This window comes from Corvus cornix, chromosome 6 (assembly GCF_000738735.6).
Source record: "Corvus cornix cornix isolate S_Up_H32 chromosome 6, ASM73873v5, whole genome shotgun sequence".
Classification (NCBI taxonomy): Eukaryota; Metazoa; Chordata; class Aves; order Passeriformes; family Corvidae; genus Corvus; species Corvus cornix.
In genome coordinates, this window is record NC_046336.1 from 19698892 (window position 1) to 19725432 (window position 26541).

At 50.3% G+C, this 26541-nt stretch overlaps 1 protein-coding gene across 1 annotated transcript; it reads left to right on the plus strand.

Annotated features, from left to right (window-relative positions):
- Positions 1-2534: 2534 nt before the first annotated feature.
- On the plus strand, positions 2535-24614 carry PITX3 (paired like homeodomain 3). Its single transcript, XM_039554464.1, has 4 exons — positions 2535-2766; positions 17089-17229; positions 21847-22052; positions 23064-24614. The coding sequence occupies exons 2-4, from the start codon at positions 17121-17123 to the stop codon at positions 23625-23627; spliced, it is 879 nt and encodes a 292-aa protein (XP_039410398.1). The 5' UTR covers positions 2535-2766; positions 17089-17120; the 3' UTR covers positions 23628-24614.
- Positions 24615-26541: the final 1927 nt, after the last annotated feature.

Here is a 26541-nt window from a genome sequence, read left to right on the forward strand (position 1 = left end):
GGCAGGAAGCCCATAGTGCTTGTCAAATGCCAACTAGAAGAGCATGCAGCAGTGGGAGCCCTGGCTGCCACAAGTGCATCAAACCTACCTCTCCTCCCTAGGCCACCTTTTGGCATGAAAGCCAAGCCAAATTCAAGCTTGAGTCCTGATCTTTAAGGCATTTGATGGCATGGACCCAGCATGGCTAAAAGATCAGTTAAGACACAAAGATGGAAACCGTGATCATCAACAACTCCACCACTCTCCAAGAGCAGTGGACCCATCCAGCATGAGGACCATGTTTGCCTGTGGCAGAGACAGGGTCTTCTTTAAGAAAAAACTCTTCCCAGCTGGTGAAAAAGGAAGGGTGTCTAAGATGCTGAGTAATTCCCTTATTTCGCATATCCTATCTCTCTGCCAAGACATGAATCAGGGCCACTCTTGGTTTAGTTTGCTTTCGCCTTTTTTTTTTTCTTTTCTATTTTATTTTATCTAAAATAGTAATAACAGTCTCCTGAACCCCTGTGAAATCCTTGCTCTCTTCCCCAGCAATGAAGTTGCCTGCTGGCAAGACAAGATGCACTACAGCTAAGAGGTCTTGGCACTAACCAACAAGATCTACATTTCAACAACAAGCACTGGAGCCCTCCCTCCCAAAGAGACCCTTCAAGGGTCAGTCCAGCAGTTGCATTGAGGATGCCTTGATGACAGACTCCTTCTGCAGGTCCCTGGATGGTCTGATCCAGCAGTGTTTACACTGTGCTCCACAGGGAACCAACTTGTGACATAGTACCCAAGGGAAATAGGTAAAAATACATTTGTTTCACTATTACTTGTAAGTGTAAGCACAAACTGTATTTGCTGCAGGCTGCTGATGGTGAAGGGTTTGGAGGGAGAGGAAAGCAATTGAAAATAAGGTCCCTTCATTGCTGCAGACCTTGTGCAGGACTTTCAACTTCCCTGTGGCATGTGGTGATAGAGACAGACTGCCCTGTGGAAAATGCTAGTGCTGTTATACAGTGTCTGCTTTTCTTAATGGAGGCAAGCCTATGTCGGGGTGGATTAAAATCTGAGCTAGAAAAAGATGTGGTCTAGCTTGCTGTCATTTTTGGCAGGCAGAAGAGCAGTAAGGCAAACACAAGCTCCAGATTACTACCATTAAAAAACCATGGTAATTTCTTTCAAGTGTGTCAACGTTGTGATTCCTTTTAAACTCTGTGTTTCTACTGAATTAGCATGTTAGTGCATGTTTTTGAACTGTAAACCGTAATGCCTGGGTCTGCTTAACCTCTTTTTATATCCTGTGTTGCTTCGTGTGCATTTGTCTTCCCATACATATCTATATGTCATATTATGCATTTATTAGACTCCATAAATATGGCTGGTAAATCATTCAGGGTTAAAATTCACTGCTATCCTCACATTATTTCCTAATCTTTAAAATATGTCAGTGGAAGAGCTTGAGGGTGACCTTTGACATCATAAATTGGAGAGCAGGTTGACATGGGAATGACCTCAAGAAAATCAGACCATAGAATGTGTGCATCAAGCTCCCTAAGAGCCTGACAGGGATAAACCTCTCCCCTGGGCTCCCAGAGCAGGACAGAAAGGCTAAGCCCAGCTTCTACAAACTTCTCCCTGTAAGCACTGGAAGAGAGAGGACCTGTTTAGTTGGAGTAAAATGTGTGTGCCAACATATTCAAGGCTTGCTGTAGCAGGTACAAGCATCTGGGGACATTTCAAGGAGTGATCGCACCCTGCACTCCTGCACCGGGATGTTGCCGTGAACTTCAGTAGAAGCCAGGCTGGAATCTAAACTACAAGCAGCATTTGGGCGCCAGAAGACCCATCAGTGGGCTGGAGCGCGGTGTTTCTCGCACAGCCGGCAGCCTCCGTGTCCCGGTAAGAGCGGCATAGTATTGGCAGAGAAGCGCTTCCCGGTACCGCCTAGAGCCGCAACAGTGCGTGCGGTAACTACCCTGTGATTAAACATCCCCTGCAGTTGCTGCTCCATCGTGCAGGGGAACGCTTCCAACTGCTTCCAGCTGACTACGGACTTGGCTGCCCCAAAAAAACCCGTGTCTGGCTGGTGGCTCTAACTGCAAAACCCGAACAGGCTCGCCGCGCCAGTACTGAGCGGAGCGGATGCTCAACGCGGGCTCCAGAGTAGCGGATCGCCAAGCACTGAGCAAGGCACGCAGCATGTGCAGCGATAAGAGCAGGGTATCAGTGTACATGTCCAGGAGGACCGTGTCCGTACCGCGGGGCTGGCGGCGCACGGAGCCCCGCGCCCGGGACACGACCCCGCACCCGCCCCGCCGCTCACCCTGCACGGCGCGCGGGACGGGGCGGGGCCAGCGCGGGGGGCGAGGCCTACCGTCCGCCTCGACCAATCCGAGAGCAGAGCTGCGGCAGTATGTAAATGAGCCGCGGGACGATTGGGCGGCGCGGGCGAGGGGCGGGGCGGGGGCGGGGCGCTGGACGGGGCGGGCGGCGGCGGGGGCGCAGCTGGAATGGGGCGGGCGGGAGCGGGGCGCCCGGTGCAGCTGGCGGGGGGCGCCGGCCGCCCGCCATAAAGTGAATGGCCAGGGTGAATGGGAGGCAGTCGGCCGGCGCCCTCCGCCCTCCCCGTAAGCCGCGGGCCGGCAGCGACGCGCAGAGTGGCTGGGGAGCCGGGGGGATTTACTTTCTGATAGCGGCAGAGCAGCCTGGGCCGCGGGGCGGGGGTCAGCTTCGTCTCTCTCGCAGGATTAAGTCCGCTCAGCCGAACCCGCATCTGGAGCTGCTGTAAGTGCCTTTCCGTCCCCGGCCTTCCGGGCGAGCTTCTCCCCTCCTTTCTTCCTGAGCCCCTTCATACTAGCCTGGCCGGCCGTAACCTTTTCGATGCTGGCACAGGGTAAGAGCATCCCCGGCGGGGTGGCTCGGTGTGCCGTGCTCGGCAGCACGGGGTCAGTCCTAGTCCCGCGCGAGGTCGGCTTTCCGTCGCCTCCCGTGGGTCAGGGGACGGCAACCAGGTGAGAGCGGGCGGATCGAGCCCTGCCCTACCATCCAGAAGGGTCCCGGGGCTGTGCGCGGCCGAACTGTCCCCCATCGCTGCCGGGAGCGCTGTCCGCCCGGCAGCGGGGCGCGGCGCTTCCACTGCCCCTATACGGCCCAGCGACCCCCTACTCGCCGCTGTCGGGGGTCCCGCAGCCCCGACCGTCCCCTCGGGGCCGACGCGGGCCCCTTCCCGACAAGCGCTGCTGGAGTCTCTTGCAGTTGCTAAACTTAGTCATTTTCCACTCGGACGAGTGGGGCAGGGGCTGTTTAAATTAGCCGGGATTCGCTGTAAATAACGGCGCTGTGGGCTGCGGCTCAGCTGTCTGTAGGGTCCGGGGGAGAAGGGCTCAGGGAGCAGAGGCGGGGAGATGTCGCCGGGGAAAAGGAAGGCAGCCCGACGGCTTTTGGACAGTTGGATAAATGATATTTATGTAATGGGCTGGCTCCTGTTTACAGCAGAGTCGACCTCCCTGTAGAGCCGGGGAGAAGCGAGCCGGCCCCCGCGGACGGAGCGAATCTGCCCCGGGACGCCGCTGGCTGTGGCGCGCCGGCGGACGGGGTTCCAGGGACCCGACCGGGTATAACCGACCTGGTCGGGACGCGGGGAGGGAGCGCCGACCCCGCGGCAGCTCTGCCGGGAGCATCGAGCCTCCCCGGCGGAGCGCGGCTGCCCGGCGCTGGGAGGCTTCGGGCAGAACCGGCTCTCGGGCCTCCGGGCCCTTGCACGGGCTCTCCCGCCGCCCTGGCGCCGGGGACACGGTGCAGAGCGGCGTCTCTCCGTCCCGCTGAGTGACCGGGAAACCCGGCCAACTGCAGCGGGCTCCCGACGGAGCCCGGTACCGTCTGCTGCCCCGTCTATTCCCCGCTCAACGAGTGCTGCTCCGGGGGAAGAACCAGCCCGCCAGCGCGGCACCCCCTTGTCCTTCCCCCCGACCTCCTCCTCGGAGCGGGAGTAAGGAACGGGTGCGTCCCGGCTGGCCGCGGCTGCGGCGGGGGAGGGCGACCGAGGCGGGGGCCGATGCCCGCGCTTCGCTGCAGCTGCTGGAGCGGGCTCAGGGAGGGGGGGCGGCGGGCCCGGTGCCGCCGAGCGGGGCACACCTGTCGGCCGTTCACCCGGCGCCCCCGCGGCTGGACAGCTGAGGGGACGAGCGGGGAGGGGGGTGGATTCACCCCCGGCAGTGCCAGAGCCCTGACGGGGGTTGCCGCAGCCGCCCCGCCTCCCCGCTGGCGTTAGGCAGCTCGGGGCAGCAGTCCCTTGGCCGGAACTCCCGGGGCTCCGCGCCCCTTCCCCGCCTGGCCCGGCGGGTTACCAGGTGCAGAGCTCGGCTCCGCACGGGCGGCTGCAGAGGAACACGCTGCTTCAGGACGCCGGCGCCCGGCAGAGCCTGGAGGTGAGCCCCCGGCCGCCGCACCCGGCTGATGCTTCGAGATGGCGGTGCAGAAATCAAAACGAATCCCTCATCTCTGCCCCGTTCCTTCACCTGGGAGGGAAGCAGCCTCCCGACTGATGGGCCCACGATCCGTTCACTTTCTAAGTGGAGTCCAGTGCTGAAAGCAAAGAGAGGAATTTGGCGTCCCCCAGACAAACTTGTGGGTCTTCCACACACGGCCTGTGGCCTGGAAGGCAGGATACTAGCGATGAAATGGCTCTCCCCCATCTGCAATTTCGGGAGATGCTAAAAGGAACTGCGCAGGAAGGTGTCTTTCAGAATCTCACCTCTGTTCCTGTCCCATCTTCCAAAGACAGGGAAAGGACCGCCTTTTTGGCGATGGGATCAGGGTTTCCCTGGCTCCCACATCCAAGCCCCTCAGCCTGCTGGTGACCTGAAGCGGATGGGTGTTTGTGCAGGCTTTGATGGTGCCTTGCTGTGAGGGACAAAGGGCTGCCTGCTGGCTCCTGAGGGACTGTCAGATCATGGTAGCTGCTTTCAGTTTTTGCAAATATCTGCTGGAGCAGAGTTTGATTTTAATTTTTTTTAATTATTTTTCATTAGCAAATTGTCACACCATGCCCAGTACTCCTCACAAGAAACCTCACAGAGAGATGTCTTTCCCTGCCAGCCTGGAGAGGGGTCTGGGCAAGGGCGGTGGTTTTCCTGCTCTTACTGTAGTTCCTGTGTTTGCCTGACCTGCAGCCCAGATTCTGCCCATGCAAGCCCACCTATATGCCTCTCCAAGCCAGTGGTTTAAAAACCAATATTAATTTTTTTTCAGAGAAACTGTTGCAAGCCTCAATTAATATCTATTACATTTCTATAAGGGCTTAATTCAGGCAATTAATAGATCTGCAAATTGTGACTGGATTGCAAAGATATTGGTTAATGTACCCTATGGAGAGCTGGCAAAAAAAAAAAGGTATCTTATCTCTGTCAGATGCTACCCAAAACATTGAGATTGAGAGGTGAGGCTGACTTTGGAGACTGCCAAAAAGAAAAAGCCAGAAACCTGATCTAGGAGATGGCTCCAAAAGGAAGATGAGATGAGCAGGGGACATGAGGTCTGTCTCGTGACCTGGCACATGTGCCCTGGCCTTGGGGACAGGGGAGGTACCTGGGTCTGGAAACAAAGTCCCAGATGGGGAGAACTGCTGGTTTCAAGCTGTGTGCCCTCCATCAGGAAAGCAACAGGATGAGACTGTGGGGCCATGGAGGGAGGAGAGTCAGAAACAGGAGGCTGTGGCATCTCTGAGCAGGCTCAGCTATTTATCTAGTTGTTTAAAAATGGGAGATTGCTATTTACTTAGGGCCTGATGGCAGAGGGGGCAAAGCTCCCCCTCTTGCTGTGGGCCACTGGGGCCGAGGGCATTAGGCTGTGCCAAGGCTGGGCATTTGCTGTTGACTGGAGAACAGTCTCTACCAGCTGGTATTGAAGTTAGTGCTGAGGCTGTTGGAAAAACCCTCTATTGTCAACACCCAGCTGAAATAGGCTGGGGTTTCGGACGGCTGGAGAAAGATTTCTGAGGCCAGTCCGCCACACTTCCCTTCCTCCTCTTTGTGTGCTGCTCCCCCTCACCAGCACCCCTGCCCTCCTCCCACCTCACCTCTGAATATTAATGCCTCTGGCAGATTGGATAATAATGTGACTGGGAATTGAATGAAGCTGGTTATTAGCTCTGGGCTTCCTTGGGGTATTTAAGGGAGTCCACGGGCTGATCCTGGAAGCTTGGCAGCACAAGGGACCAGGGCCAGACTCAGCAAAGGAGGGGGTCACTTCTGTGGGAAAGGATTTGCTTGAATCCTTATCTCCCTCTGACCCCAGAGGAGGACAGGTATGACAGCCTGGCCAGAGCAATTTCTTTTGGATGGCTAGCAATAGATCTGTTTCTGTTCTATTCTGAATAGGGTTTTGGAAAAAAAATTAAATATTAGACCTTTTTTTTCAGGAAAGACCTGGGAGATCTAGCTGGGCAGTACCTGAGAGACATTTCTGTTATTAGGCTTTAAAAAGAGGTGGGGAGTCAGCAAGTGAGGTCACTCTCTTCCCTTCCCATCAATGTCAGAGCATTACCAAGCAGATTCAGGTAGAGAGCCAATCTTCTACTCATGAACAGGAAATTTCCTACTGATCTGCAGGGTATAGGTTCAGCCTTGGAGCACTCATTTCTGAAGAAGTGAACCTTATGATCTCTCTCCTCAGGAGCCTTCTAGCCTTTCCATACATGGGTCTCTCGATGCTTTAGCACAAAGGGAAATATCCCTTTTGAGCAGAGGAGAAACTGAGCTATGGCAGAATTACCTGAGTCAGAAATGCAGCCTCTGTCCCTTGACCCTCAATCTGATGCTCTTTGCTATCTCCTAAACCATAGTTCCCCCAGAAAACAAACATTTACACCCTTTTGAATAGTGCAAAAGAGGAGGGAAACCAGAGCTGGATTTGCAGAAACTGATACTAATTTTGTCCTGATTTTTCAACTATTCAAAGTGTTCTGAGATGCATTAATGGGGCTGTAGTTACTGGGGATTTCAGCAGATTCCCAGCTTGAGGGAGCTGTGTCCTGCATGTACTAAATTAACCCCTAAAAATCACCATCAGAGCTCTGTGATTGAGATACCTGTTTGTAAACCCCTAGCAAACGAGTTCACAATCCCAAATCTGAGAGCTTAAGAAACACTTCTGTTGGGAGGATATAGCACATATGCCACACTGACTCATGTAGCACTGATCCTACAGCCTGTTCTTTTCAAATAAATACATTAAATAGCTACTTGGGGAGCTTCAATGGTGTGGCACAGGCTGAAAGGCTCAGCAGCCGCCGAGCTCTCTGCAAAAACTGAAAAAGTACAAAGATGGAATAAAACAAATGACTAGAGGTTTGCAGTTACTTCTACCTCTCTTTCTCTCAGCTCTCTCTCTCCATTCCTTCTTCCCCTCAACCTCATTTAAAGCAGAAGCAGCCTTCCCACCACCCATTGCCTTTTCTCCCCTTTCCAATGCTGCCATTTATACGAGTGTAATTTTCTTTTAAAAAGTTGATTATAAATTACCATTGTGAAACATGAGGATTTAATGGTAAATCAAGTTGACCTGTCTGCATGTGGACATTTTTATTTACTCCTTTTTTTTAAAAGCAAATAAACATAGAATCCCTCCCACATAAAGCAGCTCCCCACTTAGATTTGAACACAGTTTAAAAGAAATCCCTTTTGTTTTAGCCATTTTTATTTCCTGTTTGTTTCTGAGCTTAGACTTGACAATGAAAACCACATGAAATTCCCTTTCTGTTCCATCAGTTTTATTTTTGGTGCTACAGTATCCCAACTACCAGTTCTAGGAGTTGGGTTTGGGGGGGGGGGGTGTGTGATTTTTTGCATTTATTTCAAGGCTGTTTTCTAAAAGTAAATGCATGGAGGTTTTCTTCCAAAATAAAATAAGACTTTTTAGAGGAGTGGATGTACCAGAATAATTTTTAAAAATTAGATTGTTATGGTAAATTAATGGAGCTATAAAGGTCAGTCTCCGTATGGATCCATACCTAAGCAGGGAGAAATACCAAAGTGATGAAAAATATGGACTTCCTTGTCCCATTTAAAAGGGTTTTCCAGCTTACTTTGTGTTGGGTGGGTTTTAATAACGGTGCCCCGGTGCCTGAGCTCAGATATGCCCGAGTAGCAAGCCGTTCCCGGGCCCTGGAGCTGCAAGAGAGGTTGCTCACAGGGTGACAGGGTCTGGGCGGGCAGAGGCGTTTTTGGCTGTACAGCCCCGTCCCCGGAGCAGGATGGCCCCTGGACGGGACGTGGTGCGACCCAGGCAGCAGGGTTGTGAGATGGCTCACATCCTTCTGCCCCATCCCTTTTCTCTCCGAGCCGCTTTGATGGGATCGCCCGAGGGCCAGACTGGCTGAGTAATTAGGGCTCTGCAGCTTCCTCTCCTACCCACCCAAACTGCCTACCTCCCGGGGCTCCGCATGGGATGCGGCCTCGAGCAGATGGAAAAACTGAGGATTTGGCGGGGGAGGGGGGAGGGAGGTGGAGTAGGGGTGGAGGAGAAAGAAAAAAAAAAAAAGAGGCAGACTTTGTACACAGTCCTTAGGCAGCACACTGCATTTCAGGATCCCCAAAGTCAAACCTCTTGGTTTTGCTTTTGCAATGACTGTTGTGTCCGTGGATTTAGGGACGCAAGACATTTTGCCACGGCCTCGAGTGGGGCCCCTGGGCGACAGGCTCCGGGAGTGAGGGGCTGCTAGCTCTCTCTGCTTGCCCACCCGCCCCTCCTCCTCCTCGCCCCCGATACTCACAACGTCCGCGGCCGGTGCACGACAGGAAAACCGGGCGCTCCGCGGGCCCGATCCTGCCGGCACAGGCCGCGTGCGAAGCACTGCGGGATCGGCCCCGGCAGTGTTTGCTAATTGCCTCCCTCGCCCCTTCAAACAGTGTCTAGGTAAACAGGCTGACCTTCAGGGCATGTTGCAAGGTCCATAAAGATGGAGTGTGGAGAGGGAGCAAGCTCCAGCATCCCTCCCGGAGCCACCCCGCTCCTGCCCCAGCCCTACCAGCTGCAGTATCGCAAGGAAGAGGGGAGGGATACTGTGAGCTGAGATCATCCACTTGTTTTATTCACGGCAGTCTTCATCCTGCAAGGATCTTCCTGCCAGAGAGCTTTAAGAAAATTTAAATATAAATTACTTGGGGGGAAAAAAAAGGACAAATCATCGGGAAACTTTACAGCCAAATACAGCAGACATCGGCTCCCTCCGGCGCTGCGGGTTTGTACTGAGACAACACATCCCTCGGAGCAAGCCAGCAGTTTCTGGGCTCTTGTTTCCTTAACCAACAGAGCTATTCGTTGGCCATGGTGGTTGGTGGGGCCATCACAGAACTCGTGGCAGTTACCCCTTTTTCCTTTGCAGTTTTGCAACCCACTGGGCTCTGACAGGTTGTTTTAAAACAATGATCTAGTACCACCCCTCCCCTCCAGAAAAGCTTCTTTCTAGCTGCTGGTTTTGCCGAGTTCTGTCATAGAACAAATGCTTATGATCAAGTCGAAGTTCTCCAGAAAGGATTTCCAGAAGTGGTGATGGATGGCAGACACTGGCAGCTCTACAGTGCATGGAGGTCACACAGCCATAGCAGTGTGACATGCTGGTGGCAGGGGATCCTTCTCGAGCTACAACCTCCTGCATCACTCACTTGATGAGGGGCTTTCTTGAGTGTGTTTACTAATTGTGAGAATCATTTACATCTTTGATAACATCTGATTCATCCACTGCTCTCCATCTGCATACAAATCTCCTGACAGCAGCTGGAGTCACAGAGCTATCTGGGCCTCCCTAAAATGAGCCAACTTTACAGCCATAGAGATACAGAAATGACCCTGCCCAGCTTCTGCAAGCACAGCCCCCATAGGAATCAGGCCAGTTTCCTTTGACTGCCAGAATAATTAGTCAAATTCATACAATTGCCCAACTAAATACAGCAACACATACCGATCTGCTGATGCCAGGCCCTGGTGGCCTTTGCTGCTGCATGAGCAGCGCGTGTCCAGCCCTGAGCTGCAGACAGGCTGCCTGCACCTCTCATTCCTGCCCAAGATCCTGGCTTGCAACTGTCTCGTCTTACTCCTGGCTCTGCAAGAGGAGATCACGATCCCTTGTACGCTGTGGTTGTGCAGCTATTTCTCTCATGCAGACGCAGGGAGATCCCTCAGTAGTGGCATGGGTCGCTTTGGAGCCTGATGGGGCTGCAGGAGTGGGCAAGGGCAGGTGGGGATGAGCAGAGTCAGTATGTTCTGGCCAGGCCAGTGCTGGCACTCCACTTTAGCAGATCCTTTGTTAGTTGCAAGATTTTCCCAGGCAGAACTTCTTACTGAAATCAGTCTTTTTTCTCCCTTCCCCGAAACAAAGGGATTAATTTCCCTAAAGGACTTTTCTTCTCCTATAACTGCAGACCGTGCTCTCCCTCCCAGCACTCCTGCATGGTGGATCCGCACCATGCCAGCAACTTTGTGTGATCGAATGTTGTTTGGGCAAAACTGAGTTTTTGCTGATTTATTTTGTTCCAGATGCCTAACAAACAAAATAAGCCATAACAAAGCATAACCTTATTAATATAACTGCATGGTCTGTCAGAATGAAAATCCTAGTCCTGTTTGATAGATCCAAGGTGCCAAACAGCTCACTGAGGCATAGCATCCAAGGGATACTGAAAACACAGCTGGACACAGTGAGACCTGAAGTACAATGCTTACAAGAATGCAAGAACTATGAATGTTTAGGGAAAAAATCCCAACTTTGCAGGAAGTCTGGCAGGACTTTTCTTCTGTGCTAGGATTAGCAATTCATTTCCAGATTTTGTGTGCCATTTTAGAAACTATCTAGGTAGGCTAAGGGCAGCACTGAGGTCCAAAGATACTATTGCAAAGAACTTGCTTTAAGCCAAGCCCAAGCACATTACCCTGCCTCTGTGCTTCAGTTTGGTGGGGTCTGCACCAGTCTGGGAGACTGCAGACACACCTGTTGGGGGGAATGTTGCACTGTGTATGGGGCATGGTGACATCAGGGCGCTTCCACAGCACAGGGGCATCGTGCAGCCCATCAAATAAGCGAACGGGACACATTCCATTGTGGGCTTTTTTTGCTGTGGACATGGGTATGGAGCTGTCAATCCTTGGGACACTTCCATTGTGATAATCCTCCGGAATACAGGCAGTTTATTAACCCTCTGCTACCCAGAGCAGAGGTTTCAGCCATCATCCTCTTCTGCAGCTGGAGGTTCATGTCAAAGTGAAGGAAGCGAGTGGCCTGATCTCATCTTGCAGGCTGCCTCCAGCCCCCAGGAAATGCATTAGGCAGTGTCCAGCGTGGTTGGGCATTTTCCTAGCACCTCTTATCTGAGGATCTGAAAGCACTTAAAGGAATCTTGCTTCATTACCTTCACCAGTTCAGATATGCTCATTTACATGACTTCTGAAATGAAGGATACAGTTCCAGAACAGTCAAATAGTTTTACCTACATCATAAGACAAGTCAGCAGCAGCATCTTACCTCCTCTCCCTCTTCCCACCTCACATTACTGGAAATTTCTCCTTAGAGCCATGCACAAAAAGAGAAGCAACCTGGACCTCCTTGTCAGAGAGCTGCCAGCTCTCAGATCCTTGCTGCCGGCTGTGGCCAGGAAGCCTGGCAGCAATAGCTTGGGCTACTGCAGTTCCATGGCACCATGCACGGCTGTCAGTGCTCTGCAGCCCAATCCATGTGTGGGGCAGTGCCAGACAACTTGCTCTGACAACAAAGCCACTAAGTGCCTCAGGGAGCTTTGTCGATTTCTACTGATGGGAGGAATAAAATCCCTAAACCGTGTTCCCGGCTTCAAAGCAACACACACCGCTACGAAGCCTCCCTCAGGAGCTCAGGGGTTAGTGCCCAGCTGTAGGGACTAAATCGAGAAATAAAGTTTATTATAACCTGTGACTCAGCCCTTGCTGGAGGTTGATGATCCACTTCTGAGTGTGCACCCGAAACCACTGCTCAGGCAGCCTGAGGCTGTGCACAGCCTGATGTTTTTGGAGGCAGGCAGCTTGCTCTCCTGTCCCATAATGGCCCTGCGCTCCGGGTCACCAGTTGGCTGCTGCTGTTTATCTTCCAGTGATTAATGGTTGCTCTTGGTTCCTGCTGCAATTCCATTAAGATTAGAGATTTAAAGCTACACTGAGATGTTTAGCAGTGGGTGACCTTGGTCTCCCCATAGTTGTATTTCTATAGTCTCGAGGACACAAATATTAACTCATTTTGCATGCCATCCTTCTTGCTTTCTAGCAGCAGGGGAAGAGCCCCTCACCGGCAGCACTTGTGTTGGCCAGCAAAGAGAATCTTGGTTGCTGTGCAATTCATGTGCTGGGCTGATGTGGCACTTGTAATTCCAGCCCACAGGCACTCTGATGGCACCATCCCCTGAACAAACACATGGATCCAGAAAACAAAATGCTCTTATGCGAGGGAACAGGCACAGTCTCAATAACTTCCTCTTTGACAAGCGGCAGAGGGACAGGCAGGGGCTGTTCCACCTTAGCTCAGCCTCCCACAGGGATGAAAGCACAGAGGCTGATCATCTTCCTGAAAATGTACAGTTAAACAGAGTCCCAAATGTTTGTCTCTCCTAAAAGTAAGCCAGTATATAGGGAACACAAGCATGGGAGGAGTGAAGCAATCAGCAGTAGTTTGACTTCTGCAATTGATGGAGCAGGAAGACAGCTCTGACACTAAGAATCTAGTGTAACATCATACATTCACCTCAGGGGATGCATGAAAGAAAGAAAACACACTTCCCCACAAATGATTGCAGAGCACCTTTCAGCCTGAGGGTTAACCCTGAACTCTTTGTGGAGATCAGCAATTCCAAGCAGAAGATTCAGTTACTATGGCCCTGGATGGAGGCAGCAAACTCACATGCACAGGGCTGTGCTGATCTGCTTGAGAGAGGCCGGCTTAAGGCTTCCCTCCTGTCCTTGGGACATCAGTGGTCATTGTGCTGCTACCTTGGAACTTGAAGCATCAGGTCCTTGCTAGAGCACCCCTGCATGCCCACGGGAAGTCAAATAACATCAAAACAATGCAAGAGACAGCTTTTCACTTCCAGATCAACCTGCCAAAGCAGGTCCAGCAGGAAGCCTGCTCCCCAATGGTAGTGCAGAGAATCAAGCAGCACACACTAGTCAGTCTCTAGGCAGCTCTCAACAGGCAAGACCCACATCACAAAAGCCACCCCTATAATTAGCCTTACTTGGCTTGAAGTCAGCTTTTATGTTTCCTTCTCACCCCTTCAAAGAAAAAAAAAAACCCAAGCAAAAGCCTCTTTGCTCCCAGGTGATGGAACAGTATATTACTGAGAACCAGGAGATGGGTCACAGGGACCCTTGTTTCTCTTTTCAGGTAAACAAGATTGCCCTCCTCACTGTTCTCCTTCTACTGCCCAAATGGCCCTGGCTTGGGCAGTCAGGAACTGACACAGAAATAGAAAGGGGTGAATTTGAAAAGAGAAAAGGCCTAGAGCCAGGACTGTTCTTTCCCTGCCCTCCACCATGCCCGTGGAGCAGGAACGGCAACTCCCTTTTTGACTGGAGGACCTTGCACAGGTGGCCGCAGCATGTTCACATGGGCACCAAGGAGACGACACAGATGAGCAGTGACTGGAAGAAGAGATGTGTTTGTTACAGGTTTGGGAACCTTTATCTCAGGAGCACTCACATACATCCATGGAAAGTGTTACAGTTGCTGGAGCAGACTAGGAGTCATGGCTAGTTTTGCAAAAAACTGAAGCCCCTGAGCAAGCCTGGCTGCATGTTGCTAGTACAGGAGCTGTCCCTAAAGAAACCATACTTTTATGTTAAAAGAAAGTGAGATGAAGAATCAGATGAAGATGGTAAATTTGATTTTATCTAAAAATGTTTTTGAGGTGCCAATTTCACTAATTCCTTGAGACCGGGCAAACAACTTAGTAGAAATTCCATGAAGGTTTAGCATTGACTTTCTTAATGTCTCTGCCTACAGCAAGACCTGGCCAATGTGGACAAAAGCTCCTTTTTTAAAATCCAAAAGGGCTGTATAATCTAGAATACTACCTTACAGCCTTTTGTGTCAGTAGCATGCGATTGCCTTTGGGTAAATACATCGGTACAGAGCTCACATGCTGTCCCCATTGCAGACTTTTCCTGCTTTTATAATCACGCTGAGCAGATCCCTCTATCCCCTTGCTTTTGCTTCTCCATGACCTGCTTACAGCAAACTGAGAAGGCATTCCTTGATGCCACCACATACGGTACATGCAATAGGTTATGCAATTACATATATACATAAAACATCTCCTCTCTGAAATCCTCCTGCTTTTAAATTCAGTTCTCAAAGCAAACTTGTGCTCAGCCACAAGTCCCTGTTTAAACTCGAATACTGGCCACACTTCATAGCCAGTTTTAATCTACGTGCCCACTGTATCTCTGAGGCAGGGTAAGCATGCTATGTTGTATCCAGCAGCTTGGATCAGCTTTGCAACCACTGCACTGGTGCAGCCCAGGATGGGGCACAAATTTTCAATACCAGGACTACGCTCTCCTGAGCCTTGTATCTTGTATTGTCATTTATGCCTATGGAACCTTACCTGTGTAAGATACTCCCCCCTGGTTTTCCTATCTTCACTCTAGTTTGCAAAGATGAAAGCAATGCAAGATGTGGAAAAAAGAGCAAACAGGACCCTGCACAGGAGGACACTGTCCTTGAGTTACAGCAAGGCAAGAATCTGAATTCCTCCTTAAATCGTCCAGTACAGAGTCGAGCCCTAGAAGAGAGGAAATTGTGCTTGACAGATGCAATCATATGCAAATGGCTGTAGAAGAGGGGAAATTATCATCTACAAACATTGGGCAGAAATTCCATCTGCTGCAGACTCAAGAAGGGCTCTTAATAAATTCTGAGACAGCAAAGTGACACACATCTTAATCAAGACTTAATCCATGGAATTAATTCACTGCGCGTTTCTGCATAATTCTGAGAGTAATGCTAAAAGCCATGGCAATATCAGCAGCAGATGGACTCCCCTACTCCATGCAAAGGTATTAAAGAAAACACAGTCCCTGTCACATCACTTCATGCATGTACACACAGCAAAAAGCAACAGGGCTGTGCCTGGCTGCTGCCAGGAGCTTAACACAGCCAGCAGACATCAAAGGTCAGGCTTGCCACAAAGTGGAAATGGAAACCAGCCTCATGGCAAAGACGGAGTCCTGCCACTTCTCTCCCACAGGAGAGGAAAAGCCCAAAGCAAGGCAAAGGTCTGGGAAACCAGAATAGAGTCCTGCTTCATTAGGTGCTGCTTCCAGAGAGCACTGACTGAGGCTGGTGTTGAGACTGCCCCACCGGTACCTGGGAGAGGCGGTGAATGGAGGTCAAGCGAAGCAAAGAGCAAGGAAGACTGCAGGGGTTTTGTGAGTGACATCTGTTGCAGAAAAGCCAGCAAGACAACCATTATAAATGGCTCCTTGCCCTCTCACCACAGCCTGGGAAGCACACTACAGGTATGGGAATCAGCCCTGCCAAGGGCCCTAGTGGCAGCCTTGTGCAAATTGACTAAAGGAGACTTCAGACAGCTCTGAAAATACATTCTTAGTCACTGTCATCTACCTCCAAAGGAGGTGCAACAGCTAAGTGATTAATCTCTTGTTTACATGTCTAAAAACTAACACAGTCCAGACTGTCTTCAGCATGTTCCCTCCCTGACACACGTGGATTTGAGGGGCTGGGCAATCCTTCATCACCCAGAATCCAGCTTTCACAACTGATCTCCACCTAAAGTCTGAAAGTCCCAAACACCCGGTCCAAACCTCCCTAAACCCAGGGGTCCCAGATCCTGGCACAATGCATCAGCTGTTGTGTTTTAGAGGAAAAGGATCCCTATCTGGGAAGTTGAGGTATCAGCGGAGGGTGGCTGAAGTTTCAGAAGCTGCTGTGGTCCCCTCAAAGTGATTCAGCCTTCAAAAACTGTGTACTGGTGGCAGTGAAACATCCTGCGTTTTTCTGGGTTATGATCCAAAATTCAGATTAGGGGCTAACACAGGGCTAGCTCACCTTTCCAAGGGGATGTGACCAGACTTGGAACACTTACTCCCTCATGCCTGCCTCTTCATGAGCATCAGATGTGGTCCAGAACAAAGTGGTGCTCTCAGCTGATCTCCTTTAGGCAATACAGGTGGAGGATGCAGGGTTCATAAGGAAGTGAATGATGAAAATAATTGATCTTGGGAGAGAGGGGTGGGTGGGGAAAGAGGTAGCAGAAGAGTCACAGTGATTCCGGCAGTCGTGGGGATCAGCACTGACAGCTTCCCAGTTGGGAAGCTTTCAGCCAGGGAAGATGGCTCACCAGCACAGGCCAGTCTCTTGAGGGGACATGGGGAGCCTTCAGTCAGGATGATCTAAGGCTGGAAGCAAGCTCCTGCTGCAGCCAGGATCACTCATTCCCAGGCACCTAAGGGTGTGAAATGTGATTCCCATGTTAATTCAGGTTTCAGAGGTCCTTGTGTACCCCAAAGGAGTCCACTTACACTGCCTGGGTCTCTGCTTGTAGCAGTGGCTGTGCAGGCAGATGTGCCTTCCTATCACTGCCAGGCACAGGAATGCTTTTCTTTTGGGATGTGTGCATGTAGTGCTCTCTGGACAGCTTTACTTAGGCTTGGCCAGCTTGTGGAGAAACAAGGGAGGAAGAGGAGGGAAGCTGGGCAGGGAGGAAGGGAGAGGTGGGATGACTGGGGAAGGTGCTAACAGCCCTTGGCTGGCCCAGAACCACTTCCTCAGATCTCCATTACACAGCATGCTCCCGGCGTTGCTATTTCAGTCTGAATGTCACCTATAAATTGGAGGCTCTTTCTCTGAAGGCTGCAAATAGAAGTGTCACTAGATGATCTTTGATTTATAGGGAAGCTCAGCAGAAAGCCCAGTATGTCTGTTTTCCAGCCAAGAAACCCAAAGGTGTCCAAGGAACCCACAGGGATCCTTTGCTTTTCCTAGACCTTTCCTCAAGGCGGGTGCCTGCTGGAGGTGGTGAGGAGAGGTCACACACACAGATTGATCTCCCTGTGACTACTGTTTTTCAGATTCTTCCTCCTCCACTGCCCATCCCTGCCCCATGGATTTCAACCTGCTGGCAGATGCAGAGGCTCGCAGCCCAGCCTTGTCTCTCTCGGACTCTGGAACTCCTCAACACGAGCACAGCTGCAAAGGGCAGGACCACAGTGGTGAGTGCAAGGCTCAAGATGCAAGAAAGACCCTGACCCATCCTTGTGGGTGGATCTGGGTGGCCAGTGGCTGCAGTGCTCCCGGAGGGACAGTTTCCTGTTGTACTGGGAGCCAGCACAGTGCCATAGCAGCATGGCTGTCCCAAAAAGCAGGGGGAAGGCATAAGGGTGCATATTACAATGACAGCTGTTGGAAGGGTCATCTGGTCCTGGCTGAAGGAAGCCACTGCTCACAAGGGCACAGCCCATGGCAGGCTGGGGCCAGACAAGTCGGGTCACAGCCCAATCAAGATTTTATTGTATTTGCCTAAACAGGATCCCCAGAGCAGGAGAGCTTTCCCCACAACATAGGAAGTATAATACACAGAACACTATACCTAATTTTAAACGGCCCTTTTATTTTTTTTACCTCTGTTTAAATTTTTTAGGTTTAAACTTTCCATGATAAAGGTAAATCTTGGGCTGAACTTTCCAGGTTCAGTCAATAAGATGAAAGGGAAGCACTGTCGTGCTCCTGCTTTAACTGCAAAAGCCTCCTCACCTGTGCCTTGGTGCACTGCTCTGCTGCTCTCCCACAGAGATGCCTCTGACCATTCCCAAAGACTGAACAAACCCCAAGCCTGCTGAATTCTTTATCAGGCTCTGAATAAGAAACATCACCATTCACACCTGTTCAGAAATCAGCTACCAAATGCTATGGCTTCCTCTGGATTTTACATTTGTCCGGTTACCACTGCATCCCTTGTTATTCTGGATGTGTCAGGACAATGCAAAGCTGCTTCTGCCAGTGCCAGCATGAGGGAGTGAGGGCCGGGGACAGCCCGCTGCTCTCTGTGTAAAGCCTCCAGGCTCACCCGCATGCAAAAGCTAATAAGGATAATGATGCAGATTAAAATTCCCCAGAGAAAGTATCGTAAAGGGAGTTACACTGGGATAACTAGAGTCAGAGAATCCACCCGACAAATTCCCCACTGCACACGTACCTTAGTTGGGCACATCCCCAAGCTCAGTGGCTTCTCGTCAGCTGCTTTGGATGCATGGCAGTGTCTCCATTCAAGTGGCCTTCCCTACTGAGCCCACCCTGGCATGCTGTAGAACTGCCAATTTAAGCACTGACTTTTTTTTCCATTAGGCATGAACAGCTAATTCCAGCTATGGCCACAGTAGTTTCACTGAGTGGGCGAACGTGTACAAGATATATTCCACAACCTATTTTGGGGTGACAATAAACGTTGGATGCCTGGCTACATCACTCCCCACTGTCTTAAGCAGTCTAGAAATAAAGGGGTTCTGGGAGGTGACTGTTTGTCAGCACTAGCTGCGTGCAGATGCTGGCAGCTTGTGCCTTTGCACCAGAGGCTGATGGCAGCCCATGAATCAGCAGTGTCAGGCAGAATAGAGCTGGCTACCAAGGGCTGCCGGGGACAGGGGCAGGGCTGCACTTCCAGCACTTCTTGACTCCCCTCAAGACACCAGCCTCCCTACTTCTCCTTGGCCCTGCTTCGTTCATCCACACAGTAAGAGATCCTGAGGAAGTGAACACAAACCTTGCTTGTCTGGGCTCAGCACCCAGGGATCTCAAGTGTCCTTCAATAGTATGCCATGGTTTGTGACACCTTCTTCTGTTAGGTTTCATCAGGCAGTACAGGTCACGGGAGAGCAAGAATGAGAAGTGAGGCAGGTAAAGAACTGCCCCACATCTCCCCATACTGTACTCCTCAGCATGGATTCAGGGCACCCACATCCTTTCTGTGGGCTCCTTTCTTTCCCTGTATTGCCGCAGTTTTGGTGCCTACTGCGACCAGTCCAAACTCTGCACCTTTTACAGAGGACTCTTCTTCCCTGCTTATAGAAGAAACAGAAAAGAGATGACACAGAAAGAGACACAGGTAGCACGTATGGAAACAAAAAGGACACCAAGATGAACTGCAGAGATTTTTCAAGGCTCAAACAGATTCCTACTTCTCCTTAGACTTAAGATTTATGAAAAGTAGGTATACCAGAGGGTATTGAGAAGATACATTGTGGTCTCTTTCACCCAGATGTAGCCCATAAAGCAGTGATACCTTCACTTCATTTTCTTTCTCTCTTGGTCTATTTTCTTCCTGAGTGAAAAAGGGCAGTCCTGGGCAGGAGTTCCCAATTAGGACACAGCCTCCTGTTTCACAGCAGCCCCTTTAGAAATGAATATTTGTCAGGGACTTTGGTGAGAACACATCCCCTGTATGCATCAGGCTCCTAATTAACCCAGGCTCAGCAGATGAACAAACAAACCAAATGTTGTCGGTTCATCTGTATTGAGCCATTCCTAATAACTAGCTCAGATGGGGGGCATCACTCTCCTTTTAATCTCTTTTGGAGATGGATAGTGCAGGAATCTCCTGCATCCAATACTGGTTTAGAGCACTGAGTTAGAGAAATCAGATTAATCTCCTAGGCCAGAACCACTATAAAAAATCCACACCAAGAGCACACTTTCAAGAATTCTGCTGAATATGAAATCCACAAACAAAGATACTCATGAAAATGAGAAGAGTACCACAAGACCACAACCAAGCTCTTTCATTCCGCTTTTCAATTTCTATGGCTTTGTTTCAAGAGTGTGCTGGGAAAGTTCTTGTAGAGGTATACCCTGCATGGAAACACAAACTGGTCCTGGTGCTGGGAATAGGACATGGCACCTTCCTGCTCAGAAGAACCAACTGGCCATCTCACTGTCCTTGCATTCACATTCCTGCTGGTGGATAGCATCAGACGGGTTACAGAAGCAGAGGTGGCTGGTGGGGAGCAAACCACTGACCACACCCAGGGTTTCCTCCATGGAGAGCGAGCACCTCTCCTGCAAATGCATTCTACGACTCCAGCACTGCTCCCTTTGGAGAAAGGCAAGTACAAGGAAGGTTTTCCAGGAACAGTAGGAAAATATTTGTAAATTAACAGGCTGTCATATGAGCAGGGTAGTGGTACCAAGTTCCTGAGACAGGAGCATCTTCCAGGTCTGGGGTCCGCTAAAGCACCTGCTGTTGGCACAGCACTGCCCTGCAGCAGAGTCTCTTCTCTGTTGGGGCTCAGATGCTTTTAAGCCTCCCTCATGCCCCATAAAAATTAAATGGAAAAGACAGAGCCTGTTATTCCGGAGCACATCCATTTGACTTGAGGAATCCCTTTTTTCACTGACTCAACTGTATTCCAGGCTGCTGTCTCCTTTCCTTCCTACTCATTAAGGGGCTGCACCAGACACCTTCATGTTGAGATTTTTCTGGACTTTGAAGCCTTTTAAGCTAGCTTCCACTCAAAGAACTGCAACCAAACAAAAATTTCAATTTTATCAGAGCGATGCCAGGATTTTTGTAAAGGTACTTCTTCCAAGTGGAACAGTTTGGGAGCTATTTGCAAAAATTTCTATTTAGTTTAGCAGACTATTTCCCATTGTAAAAGAACACCTCCACTCCCTGCTGAAGACCTGATTTTCATTTGGAAATGAAAATGAAAAAAGCTTCACCTGGCTTCTAGATCAAAGGAAGGAGGAGTTGAACATCAGAAATTATTACTTTTCCTCTATGGTGACTTGTCTTGATTCCCAGCAGAATTAAACACAAGCTATAGCTTTCTTCCATCATAAAAGAAAATGTCACATATGAGCAGTTGGGCACTCTGTGGAGGACAACTGAATGGAAGATATTTGTATGTGCATTCTGCCTCTATTTGCATTTTGCCTGCTTGGATTTGCACAGCCCCCAAAAAGGGCTGTGGCACAGGGAAGCAGCTGGCTGCCACCTCCACCCACAACAGCCAAAAGCTCAGCATGCAGACATGGACTTGATGCCCAGAAGGAGGCTGAGCAGTACATTTCAGTGTGATACCAGTGTGAACACTGGAGAGTTTTGAGATGTTCATTTAATGGGCAGTGAAATGAGAGACACTGCCTCTAGAAGAAGGATCTGTGAGTCAGGAGAAGGGCAGGGGCAGAAAGACAGGGAGATGCTGGAGTGCTTCATGGTATGGTCTAAGAGAGGCCTTTTCTTATTTTTAAAAAAATCAAAACATGTGCACCTAAGTGAGAAGGTAAAGGAGCAAGAAGGGGAGTGAAAAATTGTGGTCCTCAGGTTTAATTAGTTGAAGAGCCTCAGCTTGCTATCAATTTGCCTTTTCCCATGACTTGTCCACAGAAACGCTACTGGATCTTTTGCTGTGTCATAAGTGTCAATTTCCGTTCAGTTTTTCTAAAGGACACCTTAAGGCAGAAAGTTTTAAGCAGAGTAAGAACCTTCTTACTGGTCTGGGTAAGTTCTGCCACTATCCCCCATGTGAACTGTGACAAATGAAAAACGAGTATTGGAAGTTTGGAAAATCTAAAACCAGTCACTTGGAAGCTAACATCTATTACGGCAGTTAAACAAAGGCAAACTCTGCTGCGTGAAGGGGCCATTGGTTTTGGTGCTGGATGGATGCCTGCTTGCAAGGACAAGGGAGGGAGATGGGACCACTCCTGGTGGCTACAGTGGAGGGGGATCTCACTGAGCATGCACTGGTTGCCCCAAGGATAGGCTCCCCAAGTGCATCCAAGCCCACAAGTTAATTCAGGGGATCTCTCCCATCTTTCTGTCTCTCACACAGACACTGAGAAGTCCCAGCAAAACCAGACGGACGACTCCAACCCCGAAGACGGCTCGCTCAAAAAGAAGCAGCGGAGGCAGAGGACGCACTTCACCAGCCAGCAGCTCCAAGAGCTGGAAGCCACTTTCCAGAGAAACCGTTATCCAGACATGAGCACCAGGGAGGAGATTGCAGTCTGGACCAACCTGACAGAGGCACGAGTCCGGGTAGGACTGCAGCCCTTCCACCTTCCTTGACCTGAGCTTGTGATGCATGCTGTGAAGCATGACCAAGCTGTCCCCAAACCAAGGAAGGAATTTGGAGCACTAGAAAATTTCCCTGTCTCGGAAACACCTCACCAGGGTCTGCACTTGAGATTTGACACATCCCGACACACATATACCCCATGCTGGTGGTGCCTTCCCCATCCAGGGCCACCTTGCAATTACACAGATACATACAAAGCCCAGGCTCTGCCCCACAGAGCCCCACGAGCTGTCTGCCTCATTCCAGCAGACCCCTTCCTTGCAGTAGCATCATTCCCCAGCCTTAGCCTTGCTGGAGGGCACCTTTTTGGATTCCCAAACCACTGTGCAGTCACAGGCGTGGTGTGGCAGGGCTCCAGCTGGAGTGAGAGCTTCTCTCTGCTACTAGAAATACGAGTTAGCAGCACCATGAATAGCCTTCCAGCAGCTTCCATGCTCTAGGAAGTTATATTGTTTGAGCCCCTCTAACACTAACAGATTTTCCTGTTAGAAGACAGACTTAAAACACCCCACCCCAAGCAGTCCTGAGGTAAAGTCAAACCAAGAGAAGTTATTTCCTTTGTTCAGCAGCTCTCAAGCCACATCCCCCAAATACTTTGCTCCCAAGTCACACAACCCCAACCCCTCCTCCTGGCTGTGGTCACTTGGAAATAACAGCAAGAATTTTTCTCTTTTTCCCGTATAAGGGGCATCTGTTTGTTGAGTGAGGTGGGTTATTCTGTGTGTTGTGAAATGGCAGTGGTTTGGGTTTTTGTTTGTTGGCTGAGGACCACCTGGTGATTCCTGCTGGGAGATGACCCTGAAGCCTAGACATCTTGCTGCAGCTCTTTCCTGATGCTCAGCCTCCCATCTCCCTGGGAGGATCGCCAGCTCTTCAACAGCTCTTGAATTGCTGGGCAAAGAAACCAGGGCAAGGCCCCTTGCAAGGACAGCCAGAGCAATTTCCATGCCCTCCTTCTCTCTCTCTTGCAGGTCTGGTTCAAAAACCGCAGAGCTAAGTGGAGGAAACGAGAGAGGAACCAACAGGCCGAATTGTGCAAGAACAGCTTCGGAGCCCAGTTCAATGGACTGATGCAGCCTTACGATGACATGTATTCCAGCTATTCCTACAACAACTGGGCCACCAAGGGGCTTGCCAGCAGTCCGCTCTCGGCCAAGAGCTTCCCATTCTTCAACTCCATGAACGTCAGTCCCCTCTCCTCCCAGCCCATGTTCTCCCCGCCCAGCTCCATCACCTCAATGACCATGCCTTCATCCATGGTCCCTTCTGCGGTGACCGGAGTACCGGCCTCTAGCCTCAACAACCTGGGAAACATCAATAACCTGAACAGCCCAAGCCTCAACTCTGCTGTCTCATCCAGTGCCTGTCCTTACGCCTCAACAGCCAGCCCCTACATGTACAGGGACACGTGCAACTCCAGCCTGGCCAGCCTGCGGCTGAAGGCCAAGCAGCATGCCAACTTCACCTACCCGGCAGTGCAGACGGCAGCTTCCAACCTGAGCCCTTGCCAGTACGCTGTGGACAGGCCTGTATGAAGGGCTGCCCTCTGCCAACCAGGACTTGACCTTAGCCTGACAAAAGGAGACCTTTAGCCCTACAACAGCATACGTCCTGCAGAGAATGAGAGTGAACATGAGAGCGTAAGAGGGAGAGGGAGAGAGAGAGAGAGAGAAAAGAATGAGCAGGCAGACGAACCTTTATGAAGATTTGTCTATTGTATGGTGAATTTTGACTGAGTTTCCCCTTCAAAACCCCTTCCCTTCTTGCCCACCAAACCTTCTCCTCCATGGTAAAATAAACTTAAACAGTCTACTGGAAGCCCCATGGGGAAGTAGGAGGCCAAACATGCAGGGTGCCTGACCCATGGGCAGCACAACCAAGTATGTTTCAATCTGCCCCTCCAAGCCCCACAGGGTTGAGCTCCCCAAATCCCTGGGACAGCATGGGCAGCCGCACACCACCCCTGCAGGAAATAGCCAGAGACAGGACAGCTTGGGGAGGGTGCTACTTGGTGCTTGGCTGAACCATTTTCTCTGCACATGTGCAAGATTTTGATGAAAGATACCTTGCCCATTTATTTATCATGCAGCCAGTAAGGAAGCCTTGTCTCAGTCAATTAGCATCTCTTTATAATGCATATATATACATGGCCCTTCAGACTTGACACCTTTAGGAGCTGGGGGTTGTAAGAATATAAAATATGTGTGTGTATATATATATATCTATCCTATATATATACAAATACATATAGAGACATTAAAATATGCTTTCTTGTTTTGTATGTGAAATAACCTACAAAGTAGACCTCAAAACCAAAAACCCTGTAAAGGAAGCACACCCACTGAGGCAGTGTCCTGGCTGTCATGCTTTACTGCTTCAGTCATTTCAGTCAGACACACTGCTGCCAGCATACCCCCCAAATATCCTCATTTGCAACAATCAGCTCCTCCTTGCACATCTCCTTCCCTTCCCCAAATCCCATTTCCAAAAAAAGATAATAAAAGTTGGCACAAATCCTTTAAGCTTCTGCTTGTGTGGTTATTGAGAGCATGGACCTTCATCTGAAGATTCTGAAATCAAGTGCCAGCAGCCCAGGCAAGGGTGAGCATCCTTAGAAGCACCAGCATGAGACAGTCCAAGTTGGACCAGGGGCTGAGGTTTGGAAGAGTAGTCCATGTTCCTCACTTACAAATCAAATACCTGGCTCCTCAGAAAAACAAAAGCCCATACACACAGTAGGAAGAGGAAAACAAGTCCCCACCCTGCTCCCTGTCTGCATGCACCCAGTGCAGCAGGAAGGTTGAGCTTCTTCTGGCTCAGGCTTCCCCACTGTGCTGGATGAGGCCAGTGCCTTTGGGCTCCCACAGCCCAGGGCAGGGGAATCCCCCCAAGCACTCTCGAACTGAGCAATGGCCGCCAGGGGAGAGGCCAGATGCAGCAACCTGCCCTGCTCAGTTTCTGTTGGGAAAGCTGTAAAACAGAGGTGGTCCTCTCAAGCTATACAGGCACCCAGAAAAGCTCCTGCTTCACAATGCAGAGGGAGGCAGCTGCTCCCTCCAAGAGCCCAAGGAAGTTTCACATGCAGCAGGGGAGCAGGACATCTCTACCCAGTACAATCACCTTTCCCTTCATCAAGCACAAACTTCAAGGGGAAAACACAATTCCGATATTTTACTTTCCTCTTTAGATAGAAAAAAATAGCCCCAAGATATCTTCACAACAAACTCTCCTACCAGGAAGAATAGGACAGGCAAATCTGGCATAACCCATGTTCTGCAATATCATCAGCATGCAGAGAGAAAGCAAGTTCTTTGCTAAGAATGGATCCTCACTAGGACACAGTAAGAGGTCACTCACAAACCAAGCATATAAACTGCTCAGTCTTTGCCAAAGCGTCTTCCACAGGGAGCAGTTGCTACTGAAGGTATTCATGAGCAGATGCTGAAAGCAGTTGCAGGAGTCAGCCCACCCTCACTGTTACAAATTATTTTTTGCTCTGAGCTAATCCAAAATGAGGGAGCCAAGATATCCTGCACTGAAACAGCTACCAGTGGAAGGGTTCAAAGATCAAGTGCAAACATTTAAAACATAGACACAGTGCATCCCAGACCATATCTTTCATTGTAACCTGGATCCTACCTTGCTGCTGGGCACCAGTGCTGTTGAAGTAGATTCAGTGGTTAATTTCCATTCTGTGCTGGAGCTGCCATCCAGCAGCCGTTCCACCAAATACACACCTCATCTTGGTGCTACTGTGCTTAACTCCCTTCTCTGACGCGACTCTTCCATCTCTGGGAAGAAAGAAGAGCCTAATATTTCTCTCTAATACCCTCTCCTCCACTGAGCCCAACTCATAGCTGAGTTCACCTTCTCCCCCTGGTAACCCAAGACAGGGGGTGCCACAATCCTCTCCTACTGCCTTGATGAAGAGTTGAACTCTTTACACACCTGGTCTTTCCTCTCCTCCTTTTCCACACACACTGCCCCTCCACCCTGTGCTTGGTGGTTCTCTATGCTGCTCTGACGCTTGTGAAGATCCTCTACTTGTCTCACAGAGAAAATTATGTTTGGCTGGGGGGAGCAGTACAAGACTGGCTGCTGCTGACTGTTGCAGGACTCAGTGGATGAAAGATATGACCAACTATGCCGAGCAGAAGGCCAGCTCCAGCACATGGTTCTCATTATCTCCTCTGGGAGCTGGTGGGGAAAAGTCAAGACCTAGTTTAGGTCCTGATTTTTCAGCCTTAGGTTTTTCATGCAGTCATTTCAATTAACATTACTCCAGACCTCCTAAACAGGACAGACTCAGTACCCACACCGGGTAACTGGTACCTGTGGCCAGTGGCTCTGGAGCCTGGCTAGTTGGCTCAAGTTTTCCCTTCCCATGCTGGATGGGGTCTGTTTCTGAAGCTAGAGGTATTGCACCAGACCAGATGGCAAACCACACAC

Bases quoted from the DNA above. Each gene is read 5' to 3' on its own strand.
- PITX3 (XM_039554464.1), top strand. From the start codon at position 17,121: ATGGATTTCAACCTGCTGGCAGATGCAGAGGCTCGCAGCCCAGCCTTG. The intron at 17,230-21,846 runs GTGAGTGCAAGG...TCTCTCACACAG, and splicing joins CAAAGGGCAGGACCACAGTG to ACACTGAGAAGTCCCAGCAA. The intron at 22,053-23,063 runs GTAGGACTGCAG...TCTCTCTTGCAG, and splicing joins TGACAGAGGCACGAGTCCGG to GTCTGGTTCAAAAACCGCAG.